This window comes from Spea bombifrons, chromosome 1 (genome assembly GCF_027358695.1).
Source record: "Spea bombifrons isolate aSpeBom1 chromosome 1, aSpeBom1.2.pri, whole genome shotgun sequence".
In the NCBI taxonomy this organism is placed as follows: domain Eukaryota; kingdom Metazoa; phylum Chordata; class Amphibia; order Anura; family Pelobatidae; genus Spea; species Spea bombifrons.
In genome coordinates this window covers 119,168,172-119,193,972 of record NC_071087.1, presented here as the reverse complement: position 1 = coordinate 119,193,972, position 25,801 = coordinate 119,168,172, and the positions used below count along the sequence as shown (strand labels likewise).

Genomic DNA, 25,801 nt, shown 5'->3' with positions numbered 1-25,801 from the left:
TGCTGATCCAAGTTTAAGTTTAAAAGGCTAATTGATCATTAGAAACCTTTTTGCAATTATGTTACACCCAGAAAGTGACCCCAAATCATGGTAGTAAATGGACAGTCCCTCTTTCAAATCCAATTAAAATTAAATTTAAATTAAAAACACATTCTTTCTTTTAAATGTTTCCCCATGTGCATAGATCACTATCAATAGGCCACTGAATCAAATTTCTTACTAAAGCCCAGCCCCTTAATATGTCTGTTTTATACACTGCATATGGGTAGAGATTAAGGCTAACTGCTAATGATGAGCCATGTTAATTGAATTTGGCGATTGCAAGCTATTGGTCTAATGTGATACGGGAAGAGGTTGTGATGTAATAATGTTAATAGTACATTGTTACTGGTACTATATAGCATTAACACATCCATAGTCAAATGTATACATATAGGAGGGGTGTGGAGTCCATTGAAGGGTCCAATAATACTGGTCTCAGCCTTGGAAATAGGAGATGCTAATGAGGAAGGATGTGATGGATTTGTACTTGAATGTTATAAAAGAAATGCCAAGGAATCAAAGAACTACAGTGATAGCAGTTGAACGTTGAGTAGTGGATGTTATTTCAAAATGCATAATTTGCTCATCATGGAAAACTAGAAACCTTTAGGAATGAAGAATTATAGGGTATGATATCACATGAATTACATTACATTTTATTACATATAAAGTGGATTGCTTAAAATTCAGTTTTATTTTGGACATTCCTGTCTCCTTAAATTACAATACACAATCTATGTAAACAATAGTACCTGTAGTTATACAACACGAAGGAAACTATAACAAAAATATAGGTGTTTCTCAAATTTATTATGATTTTATGTTACTTGGAAACAACCGATCTTGAAACACTTGGCCAGGGCTCCGTCCATCCTTCAGGCCATCCAGTCTGGAGTGACAAAGGAGAAGCCAGAAAGACTCCGGCTGCCTGATGAAGAGGACGTGCAAGATGCAGAGGACATGTCACATGAAGAGGACATGTAAGATGAAGAGTCCTCTGTGGTGTCCAAAACTAACGGAATCTCCTGCAAGCGGAGATTTGGTATTGATGGCTGGTACGGAGGAGTTGAACGGCGGCTCTCTATATCCTCCCAATCAATGTTCTGAAAGAATGGATGCCGCCTAATACATCCTGCGATCCAGAGGACACTGCAAAGACAGAAACGTGGCAATCATTAGTGGAAGGATTGATTCATCAGCGATCTGAGGTCAACAAAAATAGTGGAGGTTCTCGAACAGCCTTAACAAAATAAAGGGAAATGTTACGCACTTATCACAATGCTTAAATAACTTGTAAAATGTTTGCCGGGGGGGGGGGACTCAAATTCACATTCCTCCCTTTGGTGCCAGGAGTTATAAGTCTGCAAGAGCGACTCTTACAGCTGCCCCTTATAGATTGACGCCAGAGTAGCCTCCTCCTGAACGTCGGGTACGTACCCAACTTTCCCAGGTTCCTCCAGGGTTGGATAATTTATAGGATTCCAAACGTTTCGAGATTTCTGATACACATTCTAAATGAAGAAAAAAAACACACAGTCAATGATTAAGAACATTAACTTCTGCTTAAGGCTGGGATCTAATTAAAAGCATAGTTCATAGCCAAAAAATAACTCTATGGAGGCAATGCTTTGGCCAGAACCCCTTTTATTCAGAAAAGAGTGGCCTCCTTTCATCTGGTTCAGCAGCATTGGGGATTTATTTGGTATAGGATAGCTGAAGACCCGAATTGTTTCAATAATTCTGAAGGCCTTTAGGAAATCCTGGAGACGGGGTGATAGTGGTCATCTTCGATTGGTTTATATTCTTCTTTATAACCCTATGCCACAGTATCTGCCACACGTAGGTAACGAGAGGCTCTTACATAAGTTGCCATTCTGTTGAGGTCAGAGCTGATGGAGGCTGTAGTTGGAGATGCAATTGGGACCATATTGGTGCATGACTCACTATTGAATATTTTGGAGGGTGGTGTTCCTAAAGCTTTACTGGCCACCTACAACAACAAACCATTAGAGATACCTTCCCTGCTACACACTGAAAATGCATAAAGAAAAAGTATATAAACATAAATGTAGGCATTGGTCCTATTTGGATCTTGAGTAAATGACCACACACATACATACATACATATATACATACAGTACATACATACACACATAAATATCTACTGAGCCGACAAAGGTAAGCAATAGGGAGGTAAGGAGGTATTGGGTAGGAGAGGAGAAAGGTGGGGTGCAGGGCTGGCCCTGCCATGGAGCAGAGCAGGGCAATTGCCCCAGGTGGCACTTTGCCACCCCAAGCAGTAGCGTACCTAAAGTGGGGCAAGCAGGGCGGTCCGCCCCGGGTGCCACTCATCCGGCGGCTTGACAGCTGCTAAACGTGGGCCCGCAGCTTATTGCTGTATCGCGTGCGTACTGCATGAGGAAACTCTTTTCCCGCACAGTGGGAGTAGGAACATGGGCGGAAATATAGTTTCCTTGTACAGTGCAAAAGTAACCTGCAGACCCGCGTTAGGCGCACGGCCCCCCATTGATGCTCAGCCGGACCACGGAGCAGTAAAATCTGTAACAGAGGTAAGGAGGTGCGGGAGAGTGAATAGGTGAGTGGGTGAATGAATGTTAGTTAGTGGGTGATTGAATGAAGTTAGTAAGTTAGTAGTGAGTACGTAAGTGTTTAGGGGCAGAAATGGCACAGGTATGCTGATTGGGGGTTGAGGTGGCACAGGAAGGCTGATTGGGGGGCAGAGGGCACAGGCAGGCTGATTAGGGGGCAGAGGTGGCACCACTGACATCTATGTGGCCCGATGGCCGCCTTTTATTAATGCAGCCACTGCTTGTCTGCATGCATGAGCCCGCAACCTACCACAGTCATGTAGTGAGACTTTGCTGTGTTCTGGCTTCCCCTAAAAGAGCGCATGCAGACTGTTTGGGGGGTGAAATAGCACAGGCAGGCTATTTAGGGGCAGAAATGGCACAGACAGACACTGAAGGCACAGGCACGCTGTTTAGGGACAAAAATAGCACCAGCAGGCTGTTTTGGGGTAAAGATGGCACAGATATGCTGTTTGAGGGCAAAGATGGCACTGTGGTATATGCTAGGGAAGTAAGGGTGGTTGTTCCCCAGGTACTTATTTGGCCATATTTGGAACACTTTTGGTTCCTGGGATTATAATAATAAAAAACATATAAAATGTATGGGGCTGGCACACCCAGGGCTGCTTTTCATTCCCAGTGCAGCCCTGTGTTTCTGTACTGAACCTGTCGCTACCCATTATAATGCTCGCCTTCACGCAGACATCCTGGATGGCAACGAAAGTGAAATGTGGCTTTAACACAAGGGGATGTTTCTCTAATTTAGGTAAATGGAGTATTCTCTAAATTCTTTAATAAAATAAAAGTCCACAAAGAGATCATGAAATTCCATTATTATTATCATTATGATAAAACCACATTATTAATAATTATTATAATCATAAAATCACACTATAGTTGAAACGTGCCACGCAAGCTCTTTGGCTATTGGAAATGCTGGCAGGTATGCTTCGTGAATACCCTCCAGAGAAACATTTCCACTTACAGATGGATGACATTCTGCTAGGTATAAACGGAATTACAGCAAAAAGCGCTCACCGCTGCAACACATACCGATTCAAACCCACTGAGCATATACAAGGAACGGGAGCGTATCTTAATTAACCCTTGCGTGGCACGCTTTGGCATGTCAGTGGGGTCTGCGACTACCCGACTCCGCCATGACGCCTGTAAGTGATAGGGTAGGTTCAGCTGTAGCGTGGGGGGGACTGGGAGGAGCCTTAGGGCTGGTGACGTCAGCAGTTGTGGGCGTGGGAAAGAATAACCCGCAGAACCGGTGCGTGCTGGAGGAAATGAAAGCACCGGGAAGAGCGTGGCCGAGGCATGGGCAGCCCGGCGAGGATACAGGGCAGGTACGTGGGATTAGAAATAGAGCAGGCATGCACGGGGGGCGGTTTATGAGGCACGCTGCCCCCTATGTGTGAGGGCCCGGGAAGCTGTATGCTACTGGTTACATGCAGGCAGGCTCCCCCTGCTTATCTCTCTTACTCTTCTCAATGCAGCCACATGCCGCTATTTATTATTATAAAAACTCTCTGCTTTACGCCTCTAATTACAATATATCCATGCTGCAGACCAGAGCCGGTCCGTGCCACCCGTTACCAAATACCTTCTTACCCGTCTCTGTCTACCCATCTTTATAGCGCCCTGTAACCGCCTGTCCTCTTCCAGTATTTTATGTCTCTCTTTATTATTCATTACTCCTTATATAGCGCAACCATATTCCGTAACGCTGTACAATGGACAAACATGTAGTATATAACATATTTTGCCTTACAGAAACAACAGGTGAGAAGGGCCCGGCTCAACAAGCTTACAATCTAGATGTCTAGAACTATTTCACATTCTCTTCTCTCTTTCCAAGAATCCAGCCCCCTCTCCTCCATTATTCTAGAGGCTGGGATCTTTCTTCCTCTCGTCCCTTTTGGATCTCATTCATCAGAACTCCAATGATTTGTGTCTCTTGGAACTGTGTCTCTGTACTACTCATTACATAGCTTTTTACATTCCTGGAGGGAAAGTTAAGTAGTTTAGTTGATGGTAACTGGGGTGATGTTGGGAGGTCATATGATGCTCCTCCTTGGGGAAAAAAAAGCCTGAGGGGTTTGTTCCAAAAAAAGCTTTTTTTTTTTTTTTTAATTTGTTTTCTGCATAATAGGAGGCTGTGGGTGTGACTGGAAATAAAGCTGATTGGCAAACAGCTGTAAAACTTTTTTTAAATGGAGTCAGACTTTAACCATGGGAGGGCATGTGACACGTAATGGAAAGTTATCTAAGGTTCCCTGTTACTGTGACTTGCACATTCTAAAGCGAGTGCTCCACGTTACACAAGAGCGGAAGGTAAGCACCACTATTACTCCAAAACAGTAGAGTGGATAGAAGAAAGGTAGAAGAAAGGAGATGCTAGGCGCTAGTGACTCTGAAAAGTGGCTGAATCCTTTTGATCTCTAGATTATAAACTTAATCTTTTTACCGGTGATGTGGAACTGATCCAAAATCCGCTCTTTCATGGTAGTTTATTCTCCTTAAGCCTGGCCAGGAAAAAAAAGTAGACTTTGACGCTAAATATTTGTAAAATGTTTACAATTTTTAATTTGATAATCACAAAAAAACACCCTTTTTATTTTGAAAACATAAAAACAAAATAAAATGGTTTGTGTGTTAGGATTGCAAGCTATGGCATATCAAGCACTACCAAGGTCCAAAATTACTAAAATGCACTTTAAACGTTAATTTGATATATAAAAAGCAGAATTGGTGAAAAAATAAGCACACTTTTTATAATTTGAGATGTGGCAACACAGGCACCAAGTGGAATGAACCAAATATTTGGGTTATGATTTGTCTTATTTTTAAATTAGTTCTTAAATCTCTAAATCAGCCTCTTATAGATTCTGTCCTATTCAAAACATTGTTGCTAGTATTTTTGGATGCCCAAACCTTTCCAATAAATCTTGTAATATTAAATAAAATGTTAATTTTTGTCCCAGGGATAATTTTTGAGGGGAACGGGTTGTCACGTGACATAAATAGTCAATGATAGGTTTCTACCATAGAAACATAAGTTTCTTTTTAGAAGCTTTGGTTGAGTTTTTTTTTATTATGTGATTAAAGCCTTCAGAAAAAATATTGCTTAATATATTAAAGAATGTGTTAATGTTTTGTAGAACAGCACCTTTAATGCTTAAACGCCTTGAACTTTAGCTGTTGGCAGAAGCAAGTAATGTAATGAAATATTTAGTAACAATTTGTACAATTTGCCTTGCCAAAAAATGTTTTCCGTGTTGGTTCCACTTGCAGACCAAACCTCCATGGAATGTCTCCGAGTGCAGAGATCAAGCTGGTGGTGACCGGAGATGATTTTGGATACTGTCCTCGTAGAGATATGGGCATTGTCGAGTGTTTCCATGCTGGAGGCCTGTCCAACGTCTCTCTTCTGGTGAATGGTAGTTCTGCAGCTAGTGCGGCTGACCTAGCAAGGAGGTAAGACTTCAGCCAACATGGAAAGCAAACAAATTAGTCTGTTTACCTTGCAAACAAGGAAACTTTTTTTTTATTTTTTGTAAGTGTGAGTGTCTTTTTAAAATTAATTAACAATACTAAATGATCAATAGAGCGGTTTTTTTATTTATTTTTTTTGAATGTGTAAATAAAATGAACATTATACTTTGTTGTAATTGTTGGCAAACGCATGACTATGAGTTTGGGAAACTTGTAGTGTGACCCTTCTTCTCTTCTGTGGTGCGTATCATAAAAATGAAAAACAATAAATAAAATGAAAGTGTTGTTTCTAGGTTAGAATGGATGTACACTGTCCCTGGATAGGGCAGCCTTGTCACTTCTAAATTTCTTATGGAAAGTACATTCTTCAGTTCATGCAGTAGGTGTTTGGCACAGCATTACACTATGGGTGGACCATGGGAGAACATCTGGTTTTTGGCCTAGAAATAGTTAATTTGGGGCATTGTGGTTCTGAAAAAAATGTATTTGAATACAGAATATAGTGATTGATAAGTCTGTTCCTTCCGTCTGCAGTTATTTTAGACAGTTCCTTATCACTCCCACATGACTTTTTTCCATTCAGTAGTGTTATGCAATACAGAAATACATTCAGGTACCAATGTATCACCTTTTTTCCAGGTTTAAGATTCCCATTGGTCTTCATGCCAACCTCTCAGAAGGATTACCGGTATGTGCAGAGCTTCGGCAGAACTCCACCCTCATCAACGCTCAGGGTGTCTTTCTTGGGAAGATGGGTATACGCAAATCGCTGGCACAGGGACTACTAAACATGTCAGAGGTGGGTCCATTTTACATATGTTATAGAAACCGGTAAATGTGTCTTGAATTTTAGGAGTGCGTGTTAGCAGCGACCCACTGGGGTTGACTTGGGTAAATGTAATAGACAGGAAAGTCTCAGGAACACATGAATACAATCAGTATTACAATCTGCTTACAGGATGAGGATTTGCTGTAGTAATTTTTGAAGGTATATACAGGTCTAATTAAGTTGTAATGAATGTTTGTAGGTTCGGCAGGAGTTGCAGGCACAGATCAGTTTATTTCGTGTGTTGACAGGACAGAATCCTCAACATATGGATGGACATCAACATGTTCATATATTACCAGGTAAGGTGCCCAGCCCAAATATTACATCTAACCGTGTTTGGAAGCAGAACTTCACATACCATAACCTACACTAGCTGAAAAAGATGACATGAGAAGAATGAAACATTTGTATTATTATAAACTTGTAGTAATAACATACTTTTTATTATCATTTACCAATATAAATATTGGGAAATTATTAAAAAAATCTCTCTCAAAATGTTTTGAACAAACACATCTTTCCACCTATCTTACCTTAGTTCCACAAGATACTTAAATCTATCAGCATGTGAAGTCACCGGACCTACCACTTGGGGTTTGGATCAGGCTTCTCTCTGAAAATCTGGTGCCATTGTGTCTAGTCAGAACCACTTTTTTCCCATACTGTCGGTTATTGTGGATTGCTGTTGCATGTTCTGTGTATTACACTTGTTTATTTAGGCTTTGCTCCCAATTAAAGATTATCACATAGTATTTAGTTTACTAATACTGCTGATCTGGGAATGGTATAAATTGTTCTTTCCACATAGACGTTTTAGTACAGTGGATCTACAATATGGAAAGACAAAGCCTGCACGGGTAACCGCAACAGTAATCACGATATTACATGTTATTTATAGAGCACTAACAGATTCGGTAGAGCTTTTACGAAAGGGGAGTCAAAACTAACAAAAACTGTAAAATTGGCAATATACGAATGGACAGCATTAACATGTTAAAACATAATCATATTTCCAAAGGTCAATAAATCAGTATTGGTGTAACACCACTTGGACCGAATAAAATGAGGGCATGGGAAGAGTTACCTCCAGCATATCATAGTTTCCAACACATCAGGACTACAGGCAAAATCTGACATGATTATTATTTGTTTTATATAGCACCATCAAATTCTGTAGCGCTTCTACACTGATCAGGATTTGACCAGAGAAGGCAGAACAGAACCTTTTTGCCTATGTTTAAGGGTTAGCAAGGCATCTTGTATGAATAAGAAAAGAAAAAACTTTCTTAGGACACATCCTCCCATGAGTGTTATCTGTAAAACTAGCTAGACGCCACTATAAAATCAGTGGAACATGAACAGCATTCAAGCAGGGAATCCTCGAAGAATACCAGATGTCCTGTCCTGGGTGCCATTAAATCCAACAGGGGACACAGCACCTAGCATCTTCAGAGTTATGTTAGAAATATGGTGGCCTCAAGTATGATAGGAAACATGGCAGGAAGGGGTTAAACTGAGCCTGAGAAATAACAATGGCCCATCAAGCTGACAGGTAGATAGGGGGTGTTTGGTACCAATTGATCAAGGTGTAGCCTATACAAAAAGTAAAACAGAACTTTTATTCTATTAATTAGGCTGGATATCTTAAATAGAGCCTGCCTAAACCGCTCAACATGCAGGAGACCAAACGGTTAATGAGTGACATCTCCATGAAGAGAAGAGCCTCTAACTGCTATGCTGTAGATACAGTGTAGTCCTGCACGCCGCTGATAAGAATTTATAAAGCCGCTCTCTATTGGGCTGCTGCTAGCAGCGATCTCCTTGCGAATTATTGCTGACGACTGAAGCAGACACTGACTAGATGCTAGAATGCTGATCACAGAGGTCTGAGCCTTTAAATCCCTACCCTAACTGACGTTCACCACTTACACGTTTGCAATATTTGTAACATGTGGGACATGATCACCCCAAATTTAACATACAAGGTACCTTAGCAACAAAATATGACACAACTCATTAGGAGTGTTCTAAAGTGCCTCCCCAAATGACGGAAGGTGGGTGGTTTAGGGTGAACAGATTTGGGGTTAAAAGCAAGTGAGGCTGTGGGTCCCCCCCCCCATTGACTCTTTTACTCACAAGTTCCCCTTAAATTCCATGGAAATGCATTCCCTTGTGGACAGCTGACATGCCCGGTATGTCATGGGGTTAAACAAGCATAGAAACGAAAGAACGATTGCTTTCTTCACTCAGCTGATATGGCTGTAATGCCCTTCTTGTCCTGGAAAAATATATTTTGTGTGGGTACACTTAAACACAAACACCGCAGAATCATAAGGCAGCCATTGTCATGAAGGGTACAAAAATAAAACAGCCCTGTCTTTAAGGGTTTTAATGTCACGTGAGGGTCAGTGGGCAGGTAGTGTTTATGGAGCCTCCATGACAACACCAAAATCAAATGTGTTTTGTTTTTTCACATGCTGTGAATGAACAATATCTGATCTGACGTCATTACATAAGTAGCCTTGCTTCCGAAAACACACTGAAAAACGTTATCGGGAAAAGCGCTGTGTCTGTGCCACGTAATGATTCAATGCCTGTGTTCTGTCTAATTCTGTTTCCTCTGGTGGCGCTTTTGTGTCAGTATTTGTCAATCACTAATAAATCACTATGGAATATTTTGCATGCTCTGGTATTGTTAGTGCATCACATAAATCCAGCGCGGCTGTCTTTTAACTCGGTATTCGTGTGAGCAGGAATCAGAGAAGAGTTTGCTCGTGTGCTCCAGGAGAATGACGTTCGTTACACACGCCTGCCGGTTGAGCTAGGACTTCACAGGTGCATCTGGATCCGGGAGGAACTGATGGAGTTCAACAGAGGGGTAGAGAAAGATGCCCTGAATTCAGTGGAGGTGTTCAGGAGCCATGCCATAAGGTGAGATATCTGCAGGGGGTATTCAAAACCTGTGACACCTGTCTCAGATTAAAATATTAAATCTATCCAGTCATATTAAATCTATCCAGCCAAACTTGGCAACTCCTAACTGTTATGTATGGTAACATGTAAATGCTATGCATATAATCGGATCACACACACACATGCATGCAGGCATATCCTTCCATGCTGTACTGCTGCAGAGCATTTACATTAACATTCAAATGTTACTTGTACCTAGTGAGTGTGTATGTTAAAGGGACACTCCAGCCATCATATGTGCTTTAATGCATATAATAGCCGAGTGGTCCCTTCAGATATGCATGAACTTGTCTCTTTCCCTGCTCCCCGGCTATTTGCTTTGCAAGTAGGTGTGTTCAGCTGAACCGCAGTCAGTAATATCACTGACCCAGTGAGTGTTACAGGGGTACAGTACAGTTACAAAGTACTACTAATATTCTTTAGAAAGGCTGTCTGGAACAATGGAGTGTCCCTTCCGTTCCTGGAAATATAAAAGCTGAGTACATCACACTAACCCATCCTGACATAGCTGCGTTGTGGGGTAGCTGTGCAGGGAGTCAAGTCGGCAGTTACATTGTTTCTGCGCGGAGTGTAATTTGATAGAAATCTAGAATATGACAGCAAATGAAGTCTGCTTGTTTTTCCTGCTATGACTCAAGACTCTTGTATTGGATTCAGGATGGGTTTATGACTGCCCCGTGCATGTTTAAATTCTCGCTGTATTAGCATCTACTGCTTCTGCTGAGAGGCTTTTCCATTCACTACTACCCTGTAACTTCCGTACTAAACTCTGACTCTCTAGTTTTTGACTGACCTCTTGTTCTAACAAATCTCCTCTGAAATAAACTTCCCTACTGCACTTTGCTAAATCAACATCTCATTTTACTGTTCCTTCCAATATGTATGCTATACATATTACGTTCCCTTAGCCTCTGTTGATAATGGTAAATATATAAAGTGAAACAGAATGCATTCAATGCCACCAAAGACTCATCTGCTGCATGTTACAATGTTTTTTATCTTTAAATAAGAGGACTTTTTGTTGAAGCGTCTTAAAATCCCAAACAAAATCCAGTGCAGATCAGATGGATTATCCTCCCTTACGAGATCTGATGCAGTGATTAATAATCAATTCACTTGTGTTTTACAGGTGGCCCAACCTATACATTGGCCTTAGCACCATGGGGAACAAAATGTCCGTATTTAACATTCAGAGAGCCATTGAATATGGAATAGAGTCACTGGACAGCAGCCTATCCGAAGTGCATTCAATGCAGAGCCTGCCTTGGCAGCCTGGTACCAGTGTAAGCATTGAACTCATGACACATCCGGGGTACCCTAGCTTGCCCCATGAAGGGGGCTGTGGAGAGGGTCCAGATGATTTCTCACAGTCAAGTGAAAGACTTCACGAGTTAGAGGTGCTAAAATCCTCATTATTACAGAGTTATTTTAATAAAACTGGAATGTGCCTGTGTAGTTTCAAAGACCTTTGACAAATGAAACACCACAAAATAATCATCTTGTGCCTCTTAATCATCACTGATGCGTGCTATGTACTGGTTTTCAACATTGTTCTAGTACCATCTACCTCCTCCAGTAGTTCAGGGCTGCCCAAATGTAGATCTTTTGAGAATATACATAACTTGGCTTCTACTGACACAACAAGTGTAAGAGACTAGCACTGGCTGGTTCTATTTTACCTTGAACCATTTTTCTTTTTTTTGGCCAGCAGCTGATGTCAGGGGTTGCGTCTGATTAACAGGTTGTATGGTAACCTACACCAGAAACCAGCAGATTACATTTTAATCAGGTGAAGGGCGTTAATTCACATCCATAATTAGCGAGGGTACACACAACCTCTCGAAATGTAAGTGTGAAGCGCTGCAGCCTTGGTAAATGCCTTGGCCTATGCTTTCTACTGATCAAGTGAATTGCAGCCATAATAAAAAAGTGAAATATCCATGTCAGTTTTAATAATTACATTCTATAATGATAAATATTGTATACATTATGCGTTTGTATTTTTTTTTATAAAAACTGGTAAATGAATCCAAGGGAATACTGGCAGCATTCGGCCCGGGACCAAGCCCAGCCAAACATCCCGATGATGTTGCAGTCCAGAACGCATTTGGCCTACCCAATCCCCAATCTCTTTTTTCCTGTCTGACACACATTCACCAAGAAGAATGAAAGGCGGCAGCCAGTAAGCAGGTGAAAGCAGAACTCCCACAATTGTTTTTAATTACTAGCATATTAAAATTAAGTCAAAAAATACTGTGCCGTTGTTATTGTCATACTTCTTCGTACTAAACCAAAGAATGGCTCAACCTTGATAACCAGAGAAAATTAATCATGAAAATCTATGGAGGAACAGGTTAAACCCCAAATAGCAACTCCGGACTAAGAAAGAAAGCACAGCTACATTGTAATCAATAGACCACTATATATATGAATTACTGCAAAAGCACACAATTGATATGCATCTATTCATTCACTATTGGTTGTGTCATATTGAAGTTTTCCCATGATCTTATTAGATTCTGGCTGTTGGAAACAGTACCTGCCACGCTATGAGTATCGAATAATAATTTCTGGGGATTTGAATTGCTCACTTGATTTTAGCATTAAGTCTCAATTTTCTGCAACAGGCTAGATTTTAACGATACAAACGTATAATTTCACAGCAGGTAAGAACAACTAAGCACATCCAGTCTACCTATTTCTTTCTGATGGAGACACTCAGATCTTACATGACCTTTTTTTTCATAGCCGCCTTAGATTCTGTAGCAGTTTTACAGTCAGTACAATAATTTAAAATCACAAACAATAACATACTGGAAAGGTAAAGGAGAAGACAGCCCTGCTTTTGCGAGCTTACAATCTAGTCGGTGGTAGGAGAGAGCACTGCTTGCTTGGATATGGATGAGTTGATCGAGTCAGGATGATCTGTAGAGGTTGTTATAGGTAAGCATATTGTTATTTCAAAACCATTTTTTTAAAAAAATCTGGTTATTCTGCCCCATGTCCTATTTGGGACATATTTAAAGCCGGTCAAGCGGACTGCTTTAGGGGCAGAGGTGGCATAGGCAGACTGTTTCAGGAGCAGAGGTGGCACAGGCATGCTGTTTCAGGGGCAGAGGCCTACCACGTCAATGTCTGGCTCAGTGTATAGTGATAGGAGTTACGCTGTACCACCATCAATGTCTAGCTCAGTATACAGTGATTGTTAATGTTATTTTTTTAAACTTATTTATCATTTATTTGTTTTTTAAGATTCCTATTTTTTTCCAGTTGACATACAGTTTACCAATTTGTGACAAATATTCTTGCCAACATTAATTTTTTTTGTGTTGGGTGGTGTCACATACAGGATCTGCCAAATACTCTAGGTACGCCCCCTGGGTGTATTACATGCTCTACAGGGGTTCCTTCCATCTTCCTTGTTGATGTCTCTGTACAGAGGTTCAAAGTCCAGTCTCATGGAGAAGAAAGGTGTAGGTTCAGTAGTAATTTAGGATAAGAAAAGGTATAAGGTGAATTGGTTAAACAGTGTGTATAGGAACAGGTGATGTATGGAGTCACCTACCAGATCTTATGCTGTTCTGAGCAGTTGCCTTGGGAACTCCACTGTATAGTGAGTAATAATAAGATAATGTAGAGGTGGTAGATCAGCAGAACAACCTTTCAGAGATTTGGCAGGGGTTACAGTAAGGGGATGCAAACACGCATGGGATATGATTACATTATTACCAGGAACTAATTAAGTCTTTACATCAGGGAACATCAACATCAACCTGTTGAGGCATGGACTCCACTAGAGCTCTGAAGGCGTGCTGTGGTATCTGGCACCAAGACATTAGCAGCAGATCCTTTAAGTCCTGTAAGTAGTGAAGTGGGGCCTGCATGAATGCATCACTGTAACATAACAGCATTAACTTTACACATGCCTGCCCATACGCACACATATAAACATACACTGCTAGTACACACGCCTGCCCATACACACACATGTACACATACACTGCCCTTACGCACATACAGGGTCATACTTGCCATTACAGCACCCCTTTCTCCCAATCGCCTACCTTTCTACTCATCCATCTTCCGTCTTCCACCTCACTCCAAACCTCTGTTTTGGTGCTTTCTAATCACCATGCGCCCGCAATTGATGCAGAGTGCTGGGATACGACGTAGCTCAGCATCAATTGTCAGGGTGTAGCGATTAGGGAGCACAGAAGCCAGGGTCTAAGTGATGAACCTCGCGCTCCTTTAATGTTGGGCTGGAAAGAGGGAGATTGCGATCTCCCCAACAGGCCCTGCTTAGCTGCGCCTCCTACCCACACCACCAGTCACGGTGCCTGGATGCGCACTGTACTAAGCCACCACAAGCGCTGGTTTGGGAAGCAGGTGCCCCAGGGCAGATGACAAGCGTCCACCTGCCTTGATGTGGCCCAGACGACTGGCCCAGGGGAGGCAGCCTCACCGTTCGCCCCCATATCGATATGCTGGTGTTCTAGGGGCTCGGCCACTGGGCAACTGCCCAGCGTGCCCATGTGTTAAGACCGCACTGAGCCCTGCTCATATACAGTTGACGTAAGATCTCCTATTAAATGTTACACATGGCCAAGTGCAACAGTACTGCAAATAAGTGGTTTATTTAATAATTTATAAGAGAAAACCAATAGCCTTTCAAATGTAACAACCGCAAATAAACATATTTTTGGATCTAAATAATAACAATAAAAATCACTAAATATATTGGGGTGATTTATATAGGTACTGCAACTACGTGTCGATCCAATGCCTAACATTGTGCATGGAGGATAATGGCAAGTGGAAACAGAATTTGGAGCTTTTGTACTTCCTTTTGTTGATGGTTTTGTTTTTTAAACAAAAAACTGACAAATATTTATATGACATGCTATGACTTGATTCTCACCTTTTTGTTCACATATCCAAATTTGATGTGACTGATCCATTCCAAAATCATAATTTTATGTGTATAATGCATTTTCACACTTGTCACCTTTATAATAATAAAAATCACCTTTGTTTTTACAAACTATAGAGGGCTGGTTATACATTTAAAACATTAACTTATTTAATATATTTCTATGCGCAACAGCCAAAGGTATAAGTTAGCCTGATATTGCAGGAACTTCTCATTCTACATGACCAGTAAAAATGTCTAATGGGTTGCAATTTCATACATATTACAAAAGTAACCTTGTCAACAGGAACACGACTTATTCCAGTTGTCAACTAATTAGCAACTTCAATTATCCATACAAATGTACTATTGCTAGTAAATGAAAAGCCTACCATCGGGTAAATGCATGCCAAACCAAGACGATAGTTTTCTGGGATTCTTGAATTATATATCCCCTTATAGACTTATAGGAACCGTGATGCCAATTTGGGTCTTGCAGGTCCATTTGTCATCTCAGAATGTTATATGCGTTTAAAAGCAGCTGCTCAGCATGGACACATTAGGATTTTGGTGCCACTGCTTCTTAAAGCTGTAAAAATGTTGAGAAGAATGCCACAAATATTCATCTACCAGAAAGAAAATGTATAAAATGAAATGTTTCTCTGGAACATGCATACCTTTGCACTATATAGAGGAGGTTTGAGTGTTTAATAAGATTGCAGAGAAATGTAAACCATACAGCCGGTTATATTTTAGAAAGACACCGTGCAATCTTCAGGTCCTTATGTCATCTACTGAATAACTATATGTCACACACAAAAAACCTCAACCAATGTATAATTGGTTGTCGTTAAGGTAAAGAATTGCGATAAGTTCATAAATAAGTCTAACCAACAAACCTACACCCAGTGATCCGAGTTGGCATTGCTGAAGAACCCCTTAAAAACGCTTATAATAAAAATCAATTCTGTTACCTAATATCTCCTAGAACTACGGTACAAATGCCTAGGCCGTGGGGATGTTGTGGGTGGGTGCTCACAAAAACAGAACCATAATTGGGTATATAAAATATGCAACCATAAAAAAAAAAAAATCTGTGATCTCACTCAATTTTTATTTATATATTACCAATATATCAAAGGTTTGCTCAATACAACTGTCACTACTGGTCTTTTGAAGAAATCAGATGTTCATTTATTTCTATTATAAAAAGTAGACTGGATAAACATTGTTTTCTGTATGTCTCAAAAACATGGGCGCACTTATGTTGGTTCTTTTACGCAACTATTTTTTGCTCTTCCCTATAAATTAATGTCCATGCCAAATGGAGCTAAAATGCTCCTCCGAGACAACAGCAACAAGGAAAAAATAGCGCCAAGATTCTGGTTGCAGTGAGTTTTATAAACAGTTGTAACAAGTTCTGAATACATCTAAACCCTCATCTTATTCACCATTAATATACAAATACAGAAGCGTCTCTACTCAGCCCCCCCAAACCACCTGCCTTCAATGTACTTTGAACCCTTGCGTGTTAGTAAGGTGTAAAATCTGTTGAGAGAAACCACCTGAAGATTCAGACCCAACCCAGCAAATCAATATTCCCCTTCATTTAACTATTACAACATCGGCCAGATTTACAGAAAAACGGGCTCATTTCCAGCATTTAGAATTTTTTTCCTTTTTTATTTTTTTTATTATCTTTATGTTACAAACTGAAGGAGAACTTACCGCGTCCCACAAAGCACAGTGCAACATTGAAAGAAAGGAAAACTAAGAGCCAAATGTTCAACTATACCCTCCCTTGGAAGGGGTCTGCGAGGGCCAGGTGATTGTACACCCTTCGGTGTCAGGCGTAGGACACTTTCTCTGACACTGAAAGGATAACAGCGGGAGGAGTAGTGACAAACTAAAATCAAATAAAGGACCTTTGTCTAGGAGTGTCCACAATGTAATTGGTGGAAGATATTTTTTTTAAAATGCAGCTATACACTGAAACCCTAGGATAACAAATGCAAATGTTTTTGCGAGAACATTTTGAGTAAGAAAAACAGGAGAGAAAAAAAATGTAGAACATTAAGTATGGCAAAGTAGTAAATTAATTTGTTGGGACTTTGTTTTAACACATAAAAGCAGAACTGTACTCCCATGTTTTAATCCTCCTCTTTACAAGTTTATCTAGATAGAGTTTGGTGAAGAGCTTAACCGCAGGGTTGACTCTGTGCCTCCGTTCCATGATCCCTCGGAGTCCTGCCTCATGTGTTAATTTCATGGTGGGGTGAGGGAGGGGATTCTGAACTCACTGACTCCATTTCTTTAGTTGCGTTTTTTTGAATTTGTGTTTGTGTTTTTTTTGTGTGTGTGTGTTTTCCTCTGGCACTCGGCCCCAAATTTCTAGTCCACTGGCCGCTTCTCTCCATATTTCTTTGTAAACTCTTCGGCATTCTTACAGAATTTTTTACGGTCCTTTGAGTATTCTTCGGCTAGATCTGCACGCAGTGGGTGCTCGGGTTGTGGGTCGTTGACCAGGGCGATGAGAGACTGGATGACTAGGACAAGAATGAACACAATGAGATTAAACCGGTGAAAGTGGGAAAAAAAATCATCTCGATGAATGCACCACGCCATCCTTACAAAATTGTTTCCCCGAAGGCCAATTCCAGCTTGCAGCTTCCCGAGAGGCAATTCATTTAAAATACCACTGACAAGCATAACTTCCAACTGCTACTTTGCAATGATAAATTATACATTATATAAAAGCTTTGGACTGTAGAGCTTGCTTATGTATGAATTGGATTCTGCTCTACCCTTTCACACTTTATCCTGCACTGACCTTTGTATTTGTGCTAAAATCATAACCTTACACCATTCAAAAAGCATTATTGTCCCACTACTCTTACAGTAAATCACCATAGCTCCACAAATGCTGCTTTCTTAATACATTGCCTTTATATAAGTTCATCATTACTGTGCTAGAGCTAGCTAGTGGAAAAACACTGAATGAATACTGTTGGGAATAAAATAAAATAGAATAAGCTATAGTAGTATATACTGAAATATTTGAAACTTGAAAACTAAGGTGTATTTGTGGACCAATACACGTTGAATCAGCACTACACAGTTCACACAGGAGGAATAGTGCACACTAACAGGACACAGGGTGCTGGGTTGTATGACTAGTGGCATTAGTAGCATTACAGATGACTGGTCACACCTTATAGAGAATTGTGTACAGTTCTGGGCATCTCATCCCCAGAAGGATATTGTGATGCAAACATTAACATATAAAACAATTTAACAAAACACAACAGGGCAGTTTATTCCAAGGGACGATAAATATTAGAACAAGAGGTCATACTCTAGGACTAGAAAGTCTGAGGCTTGGATATAATTCAAGGAAGGTTTACGTTACTGAGAAGATGGTAGATTAGTGGAACATCGTCCCAGTAGAAGTGGTAGAGGTTAATAATAATATTAAACATCCATGGGATAGGGATTGGACTAGACAGTTTGACAGTGTGTACATTAGGACAAACTAGCAGACTAGATGGGCCAAACTGGTTCCTATCTGCCATTGGATCATTGCTAAAAAAAACCCTCTCTCCCAGATGGAGTATGGGATAAGGCACTTTCAGATCATATATATTGAATACTTCTTACTATGTGAGTTTTGTATTCAATATGTACGACTTCAATAAAAAGTTAACAAAAAAATCCTCCATGATAGATATTCACCACCACCTATTAGATATTCTGTGGGAATAATTTTGACAGGAAGGATATTGCCATAATATTATGTATCGGTTAAACTATTGTACATATTACATGCTACATGATTACTAAAATGATTAAGAACGAATGCCAGAACATTTACATTTAAAAAATGCCTCGACAGTTGAATTTAAATCAGATTGATATATTGGTTCATGAATTCCAATTACACGTGACACAATAGGTGGCACCTATAATTCAAACAAATTTTGATTCTCACCTTGGTCGGTTTTGGTTGCTGGTTTCCAGTTTTCAGCGCTGATCACTGGCAGGCATACCTGACCCTTCTCATCAATATTCGGATGGTAGATTTTGGTTTTAAATGTTATCTTCGGTGGTTTGAATGGGTACTCCGCTGGAAAGTTAATTTCAATCCGAAAAGCGGCTTTGTCATATGGAGGATTGTCCTGGTGTGACGAGGAGGAGGTTGTTAGAATTAGGGGATGCAACCTTATGTGAACGATTTATACACGGGATTGGTGGATTATAAAAAGGAATAATATATACATGGGGGTAGGTGGATTGTAAAATGCAGCAGTTACAAAGTGCTGTCAGAAAAATGTGCGATATAGAGTTGGAAGATTAAAAGAAAGGACAAAAAATGTATGGATTCTGTGCAGTCTTGTATAAATTAATAACAGGTTAAACAGCCTTGTGATGCAAGAAAAGGACTTGTGTGTTTATGTATGTATGTATGTATGTATAATATATACACACACTATGACCTTTAAAGCATGAGCGATACAGGTGTGGAGCCATCACCATTTACCAAACTAGGATGTGAAGGCTGTCAAACCATCCACTGCTCAGCGATCTGACTACAGGAGAAATAAATGTATAGGAAACAGAGACACATGTACATCCCACCAAGGCTACCAATACATGGGCCATATACTCACTGGCACAATGAGTCCCTGCCAGGTCAGCAAATTGGCTTCATCCACCTGAATATTACGGAAATTTTTCATCCCAGATTTGCGGATCTCTTCAAGCTCCTGGACAAGGAAAACAACATATTAATTGATGATGGTTCAATTCAGCAACAGGAGACCTTCGTGGCCATTAGCAACCTCCGGGGGGGGGGGGGCTGGACAAAAAGGTAACTTTCAGTTTAGGAAGGAATGTCCACAAGCCCAGTAAGAAGCAGCGCAAAAAAGGCAACGAGTAATATTTTAGGAGCTACCTGCCTCTGGATATTTGCCTGATTCTCTGGCAAAGCCATGGAGCTTGGGTGTCACCCATTACCAGTACCCTCATGGTTAATTTGGCTTTAAGAATGTTGCCTTCAGAAAAGGGACTATAAATGTTTTAAGAAGTAGTGTACTAGTTTTGGTGCTTTTAGATGTATTAGTGTGGGAGTTTTTTTTACCAGTGCAAGCAAAACCTTACAGAACCTGGTTTTAGCCTAAGGACAGCCACATTTCTTCAGTCCTTGCCAATATCAACGCTGCAGGACTCTCCATGTGCACCATTATTTCTGTAAAACTGTTCTACCATAAACATCAAGTCCAACTTAAAGTGTTAGTTAACCAGTTATCCTATTGATTCTAAGGATCTAAACACATGGACAAAAGTGTCACTGGAAATTCTTCCACCAATCTTTTTCCTTGTTTGATATATGATGGACGTTTTTAAAATTCAAGAAGAACTGTCACCTCATGTATGAAGACATCCATGCAAAGGCACCTCTACCACCAACTGCATGACATAACAGCCAGGTTTGCCACTACTTTAGTTAGGTCATCTATCAAATTCTCTTCTCAGACACAAACCCTGAATACATAATCCAGAGACACCCCCCAAAAACAAAACAGCCACAATGTAATAAAAGTGCCACTAGTGGTCACCCTATGCACCATCACCCCTTAAATCTATCTGGATTATAAGATTGTTGAGTAGGATCTCCTCAGCTTTTGTTTCTGTAGCTCCAAATGGTTATGTCCTGCATACACACTGCACAGCGTTGCAGAATATGATGGCGCTATATAAATCAATACTTTTTAAAGAGCTTTTCTTTCATTGCTTTAGGAATTTCAACTCTCTTCAAAAAGCATGACAAGCTTAAATAATTAAGTACAGACGCTGGTGCAATCTGCCAAACTCACAGCACGGCTAAAAGTACCGGTGAGTTAAGTCCCTAAAACGCCATGCTTGTTTATGTTGACCAAGACTCCTGGCAGGTGTGACATTAGAAAATGTGTATGCATAAGGGGGGCTCTCATTAGACCCCTGGAAATCTTGCTTGAGCCAGAGCTGGATCTGAATGCAAGCAATTGTGCTCTGCTGAACAGGAGAATACATCTTCTGCGATGTAAAGGAAGGTCTGTTTTAAGGTAACACTCAGCGGTTAGATGCATTAGAGTGCATACGAGGGCTGGAGAATAACAAATATATGTTTGAGACATGCCTAAGAGACCCCAGAGGAACCTTGCTACAGAAGCAGCAGTCTTCTCTTGTTGCTCAGTGAGAAAGCCTAGCATTAATCAGAAGGAAAACAACCCTAAGAATGCCACTGGATGGATGCCATCTGCTTTTATATCAATTAAGGACCCTATCGGTTATTTCACAGTAAGCCTGAAATATTGTCCAGCCAGGGCTCCAGGCACCCCCTGTACATCTGCACCGGCCGAGGGAGGAAGCGGCATATCGTTAAGAAATTGATCCAAAGTACGTCTGTTCCTGTGGATGCTTTGAATGGAGACATGGAGGAGCTTTCACTGAATTGGGAACGGGCAGATCTGACATCTCCACCCCAGGCTTCACTATACATTGAACTGAGACGGCCCTGCGTAATGCATAGCCGGCCCTTCTGAGATTAGTAGAAGCAGAGAAGTAGACTTATCAAGGCCAGGGAAGTGTCATAAAAGTATTGGAGACATTGGATTTTGTAGCTTTTGATAAAAGAACATTAACGTTATACTATTTTTTTGTTTATTTTTTTTTAACAATCTATCATGACATCTAGATCCCATAGCAATTATAATGCAGTTTCACTTAGAAGCAAAAGCGAGACTAGTTTTTTGTTTTTTTTTAGTAAGTTCCTTTATCCTTCATCGTAACGATAGCAGAACTTCCTCACATGACACGGTAGATCCCTCATAATTCACAGGGTAAAAAAATGTAATTGGCTTCCAGTGGGGAGAAAATAATGGTAGCCATTGCTGGGGCGACACTATATATTACTCAGCAGAAATTAGGAGCTTGAAGCGGAATCTCCACATTAAAGTCTGTTATTTATAAAAATGATCAGGAAAGCATGCCACTTTCCTACATGCCAGCAGAGCCTTTTGTGTACACTGCAGCAGCAGCGCTTATTCCTTAACATACATCTGACTGGGGTGATCCGAATTTACACACCCGGTATACCGGTCTATGGATCAAGGAGGGATATTTATACCCGGCTATGAAACCAGATTTGGGACCGGATCCAACTGTGTGAACAGAGCTGTGAGGAAACCGAAACTACCCGCTGTGACTTTCCACCAGGAAATGTACACCGCCAGCCGGCATTCAGAGTCATCTCCACCCGGATACATCCCTCCTCGCTGCGTTCTCTCTCCGGTGCTCGTGGGACCCAGAGACTCATGCCCGAGAGACAGTACTATACAGGAGCCAGCTCAGCCCGGTCACACAACCTTATTTCATCATCTTACACCCGGAGGCTCCCCAGGCCACACAACGACAGCCAGGGCTTGCCGGCGGAAGATACACGGGCCACACTTACACAATCCCATGCGGCCCGGCAGCGCAGGTTCCCGCCGTAGCTTACACTAGACCGCACACTCAAGCTACCCACTACCCCTGGGCCAAGGAGTGCCGGGCTCAGCGGTGGCGCGGGTGGAGGCCGAGGATTTGCGGCCTGTGTCTACAACGATTATATTTACAGACGTCTGGTATCGGATTCCGATATGGGATTTGGTTCACGTCGGGGATCCTAAAAGAACCTACGGCCCTACACACCCGCCGCCTCAATGATAGAGCCGCCCTATCTCCCCACCATTACCTTCATCAGCCTCCTGCTGGCCGCCATCTTGGATCTGAGTGGATTTCCCCACAATGCATTGCGGCTAAAGGGCCGGCACTTCCTGGTGCGCCTGTGCCGGGTCACCGGGCAACCAAAAGGGGGGTGTTTAAAACATGTGGGTAACCCGGTTGGATCCCTAACATGTTTGTAGAGCTCACACTGTACACATATAAACGTTTACAGAACATAAGATGACGCCCGGTAACTCGAATAAATGCAGTATAAATCTATTTCTTGTGAACGCCTACTTTTATAAATGGCCTAAAGTAGGATCGTTAGTAATGTAGATGAAGCGTCTCTTAGATTCTAATTTAAGTTAAGCAAAATGAAGTAAAGATTAAATGTGCATTCTGTGTCATACATGTGTCATGACTAGTGACACTCCCTGTATATTTACATGTACACACATCAGTTGCTGGGTGTTACACAAGACTTATGCGCTGGGAGCTATTCATGTGCAGTATTTACTTAGGATGTGATGAGGGGCCTTTAAAGGATTTGAAGGTGTCATTATATATGTTCTGCTGAGATACATGCTAATAAGTGTGTTTATATCTAGAATGTATATCTATAGTGTTACAGACTACAACCATCATCCACTATAGGGGTGCGATATAAAAATGGAACACTAACAAAACGTGCGAAAAGGAAATATCAACCCTTTTACATAGCCGCGCTACGGATGTAATGTTGTTGCCTTTGGGGTCTATTCACTAAATTTGTGTGGTTTCCGGTACTTCAATAATCATTTAGAAAGTGCAACTGCAATGATCTTCTGTTGCAGAAATAGCTTGTTGGCCTTGTATAATGTGTAGATAACCCATTTGCGTCCGGTGACGTACCAGGTACGTCATGCCTAAGCGGGGCTCATTCGTTCTGTGACATACCTGGTAAGTCATGCATAAATAATGCCCCCACGTCACCACAATTGTGATCGCAGGGGTGCTGCTGCACAGGCGTCTGGGAAGACGAGCACAGCCACCCCGAGCCTTTGATCACTCCCACAAGAGTGATTCTGCAGGCAATCGCATTCCCAGTTGCCACAGGCAGATTCAGGGAAGGGGTTTGTGATTTTAACACAACATTCCCCTGCTGCATAATCGCTCCATGAGAGTCACAGTGCAGCATTAACCCCTTCAATGCGACATTTTAGGGGTTAATACCCTTTTTATACGGGGCTCTGCTGCTGCATGCTCCAGCAACAGCAAAAAAGAGGCCCCACGAGCCCTTTGATCACTCCCACAGGGGCGATCATAGAAGCTCCTCCCCACCATTAAGAGCGATCGTGCAGCGTTAACCTCTTCAATGCCGCAATTGTGTATGACGGGATTGCAGGGGGTAATATTTGTCCCCACAAGCTTGTGGGGACTAAATATCAGTCAATGCTGTGCTCCTATGGACCTCCTATGCCGTTAAATACAAATTTAAATAAAAAAAATAACACCTCAAGGGTTCTTCCAGGTCAATTGCTGTGAGTTAAGGATCTGCAGCAGTTAAAACTTTTTATTTCACAGCTTTACATTTTGGTGTCACTGTTGGGTTCTAGAAATATTATCCCGACGCTATTGATACATAGGCATCATCACAATTTTCTTTGCCTTTTTCATGTTGTCTTTATTGCATACATATATTTTTTTTAATCCATTAATTTATTATCGACAGGGGATGTTACATACATTTTTTGTATAATTCTCCCCCATTCCCGCTGGAAGTATGTTTGTTAGCCTGTATGGGAGAGATGCAAATAATTGTTACTTTTAACTCATGTGAAACATAAAGTGCCTATGTGTATCCGTTTCTACGCAATCTACAGGAAACGCAAACATTGTATGACAGTTTTCACCAATACCTGTTAGACAGCACAATATCTGAGATGATTCTAAATTAGGATGAGCGAGATCCTTTTACGTGTTAACACTTCAAAAGCACGTTGCAAATAGGGTTATTCTCCAAATAATGAGTTTTAGGTGAGTTGCAGTAAGATGAAAAGTGACATCTCACTGCAGTAAACATACATAATGCAAGCCAGGTCAGCAGGTTTATCGCCCTAAGGGGTGCGGTAGCCTTCTATAATGTCAAATTCATATGGTTAGATGTTGTTTATTAACCTTACAACAAATAAACACACATCAATGATTCAAAAAAGTAACTCCCTGTTAATGGTAACCAAATATTTTTAAAATGAATCCTCATGCAAACCATCAATAAAAAAATATAATTTAAATTAACTAAAATTCAACAACTATTGTGTTAGGAAAAAATCATTGGTTTGCAGATACAACTTTGTACAGCTTTGCCACCAATCAGATGTGGCAAGTTAATTAATTCAATATTTTCAGCCCAAATATGTCTTCTGTTTAGCCAAAAGATGGCTTCCATTCTGATAGAGATAACTCAGTGTTGTTGGACCCAAAACCAAAGATTATTCCTCCATAGATTTTCTCTAGTCAGTATCTATGTGATCAAGACTGAGCCATTCTATTATTTACCACAGGTAAAGTATGAGTGGGGTGTTTGTCTAGTAGATTAGGCTACAGTAAAACAGGTAGAACATGTATAGATAACTAATATGCATACCTGGGACTTTTCTGGCTCCGGCTACCCCAGAGCCCCTTGTGGGATGCGGGTAGGAGGTCCAGTTGACATCGCAGTGGGTGGTGTCACTGATGTTGTGGGTAGTCCTGATGACATGCAATTGTTGGAGGCGAGATGTGCAGGGAGCGGGGGCTTCCGGCAACGCCAGGCCCGGAGTTTCCCTGAAGCGACCCGGAGACCCAGGGAAACGGCACCTCATTCGGAGTCTCCAGACAACCCCCTTTCCCAGTATTCCAATATGTAACTGCCTGAAAACATTATATTATGCAAAAAACAGAACTATTTTTTTTTATTATTTTTGATATTATGATATCATTTTTTATGTTATGCTAGTTGTAAAAAATGGTGGGAGGTTCCCCTTCAAATATCCATCTCCTGAATCTTTTGCAGGTTTCATCAAAGTCTTGGGCTGTACCTTCAAAATTCACCATGGACTTCCAGTCTGTTCAAAGTGACAGGAATGGAGCACTAGCCCACCCTTCTCCCCAATTGTTTCACCACGGGGACGGATACACATGATTTGAGCAGCGCCTGCGCACAAAATCTAAACAAAGCATCAGCCTTGGCTGTAA

The 25,801-nt window shown here is 41.1% G+C and overlaps 2 protein-coding genes across 3 annotated transcripts; one reads left to right on the top strand and one right to left on the bottom strand.

Moving 5' to 3' along the window:
* Window positions 1-3,866: 3,866 nt before the first annotated feature.
* On the top strand, window positions 3,867-12,186 carry YDJC (YdjC chitooligosaccharide deacetylase homolog). 2 transcript variants are annotated; one of them, XM_053457384.1, is made up of 6 exons: window positions 3,867-3,982; window positions 5,931-6,113; window positions 6,771-6,930; window positions 7,160-7,259; window positions 9,714-9,891; window positions 11,063-12,186. In XM_053457384.1, exons 1-6 carry the CDS (start codon window positions 3,954-3,956, stop codon window positions 11,403-11,405), a joined length of 993 nt encoding a protein of 330 aa, XP_053313359.1. In that variant the 5' UTR covers window positions 3,867-3,953; the 3' UTR covers window positions 11,406-12,186. The 2 variants fall into 2 exon arrangements, with proteins under 2 accessions (XP_053313359.1, XP_053313366.1); XM_053457391.1 differs by lacking the exon at window positions 3,867-3,982 and adding an exon at window positions 4,794-4,970.
* A 5,019-nt stretch (window positions 12,187-17,205) lies between these two features.
* On the bottom strand, window positions 17,206-22,671 carry UBE2L3 (ubiquitin conjugating enzyme E2 L3). Its single transcript, XM_053470880.1, has 4 exons — window positions 22,614-22,671; window positions 19,510-19,605; window positions 18,831-19,017; window positions 17,206-17,388 (listed from the first exon to the last, which is right to left on the bottom strand). Exons 1-4 carry the CDS (start codon window positions 22,638-22,640, stop codon window positions 17,234-17,236), a joined length of 465 nt encoding a protein of 154 aa, XP_053326855.1. The 5' UTR covers window positions 22,641-22,671; the 3' UTR covers window positions 17,206-17,233.
* Between the last annotated feature and the right edge of the window lie 3,130 nt (window positions 22,672-25,801).

Excerpts from the sequence above, each read along its gene's own strand:
- YDJC (XM_053457384.1), top strand. The coding sequence starts at position 3,954 with ATGGGCAGCCCGGCGAGGATACAGGGCAG. Across the intron at positions 7,260-9,713 it reads ACATGTTCATATATTACCAG|GAATCAGAGAAGAGTTTGCT; the intron begins GTAAGGTGCCCA and ends TCGTGTGAGCAG. Across the intron at positions 9,892-11,062 it reads TTCAGGAGCCATGCCATAAG|GTGGCCCAACCTATACATTG; the intron begins GTGAGATATCTG and ends TGTGTTTTACAG.
- UBE2L3 (XM_053470880.1), bottom strand. The coding sequence starts at position 22,640 with ATGGCGGCCAGCAGGAGGCTGATGAAG. Across the intron at positions 19,018-19,509 it reads GGCAGGGACTCATTGTGCCA|GACAATCCTCCATATGACAA; the intron begins GTGAGTATATGG and ends TCGTCACACCAG. Across the intron at positions 17,389-18,830 it reads AGCAACCAAAACCGACCAAG|TCATCCAGTCTCTCATCGCC; the intron begins GTGAGAATCAAA and ends TTCTTGTCCTAG.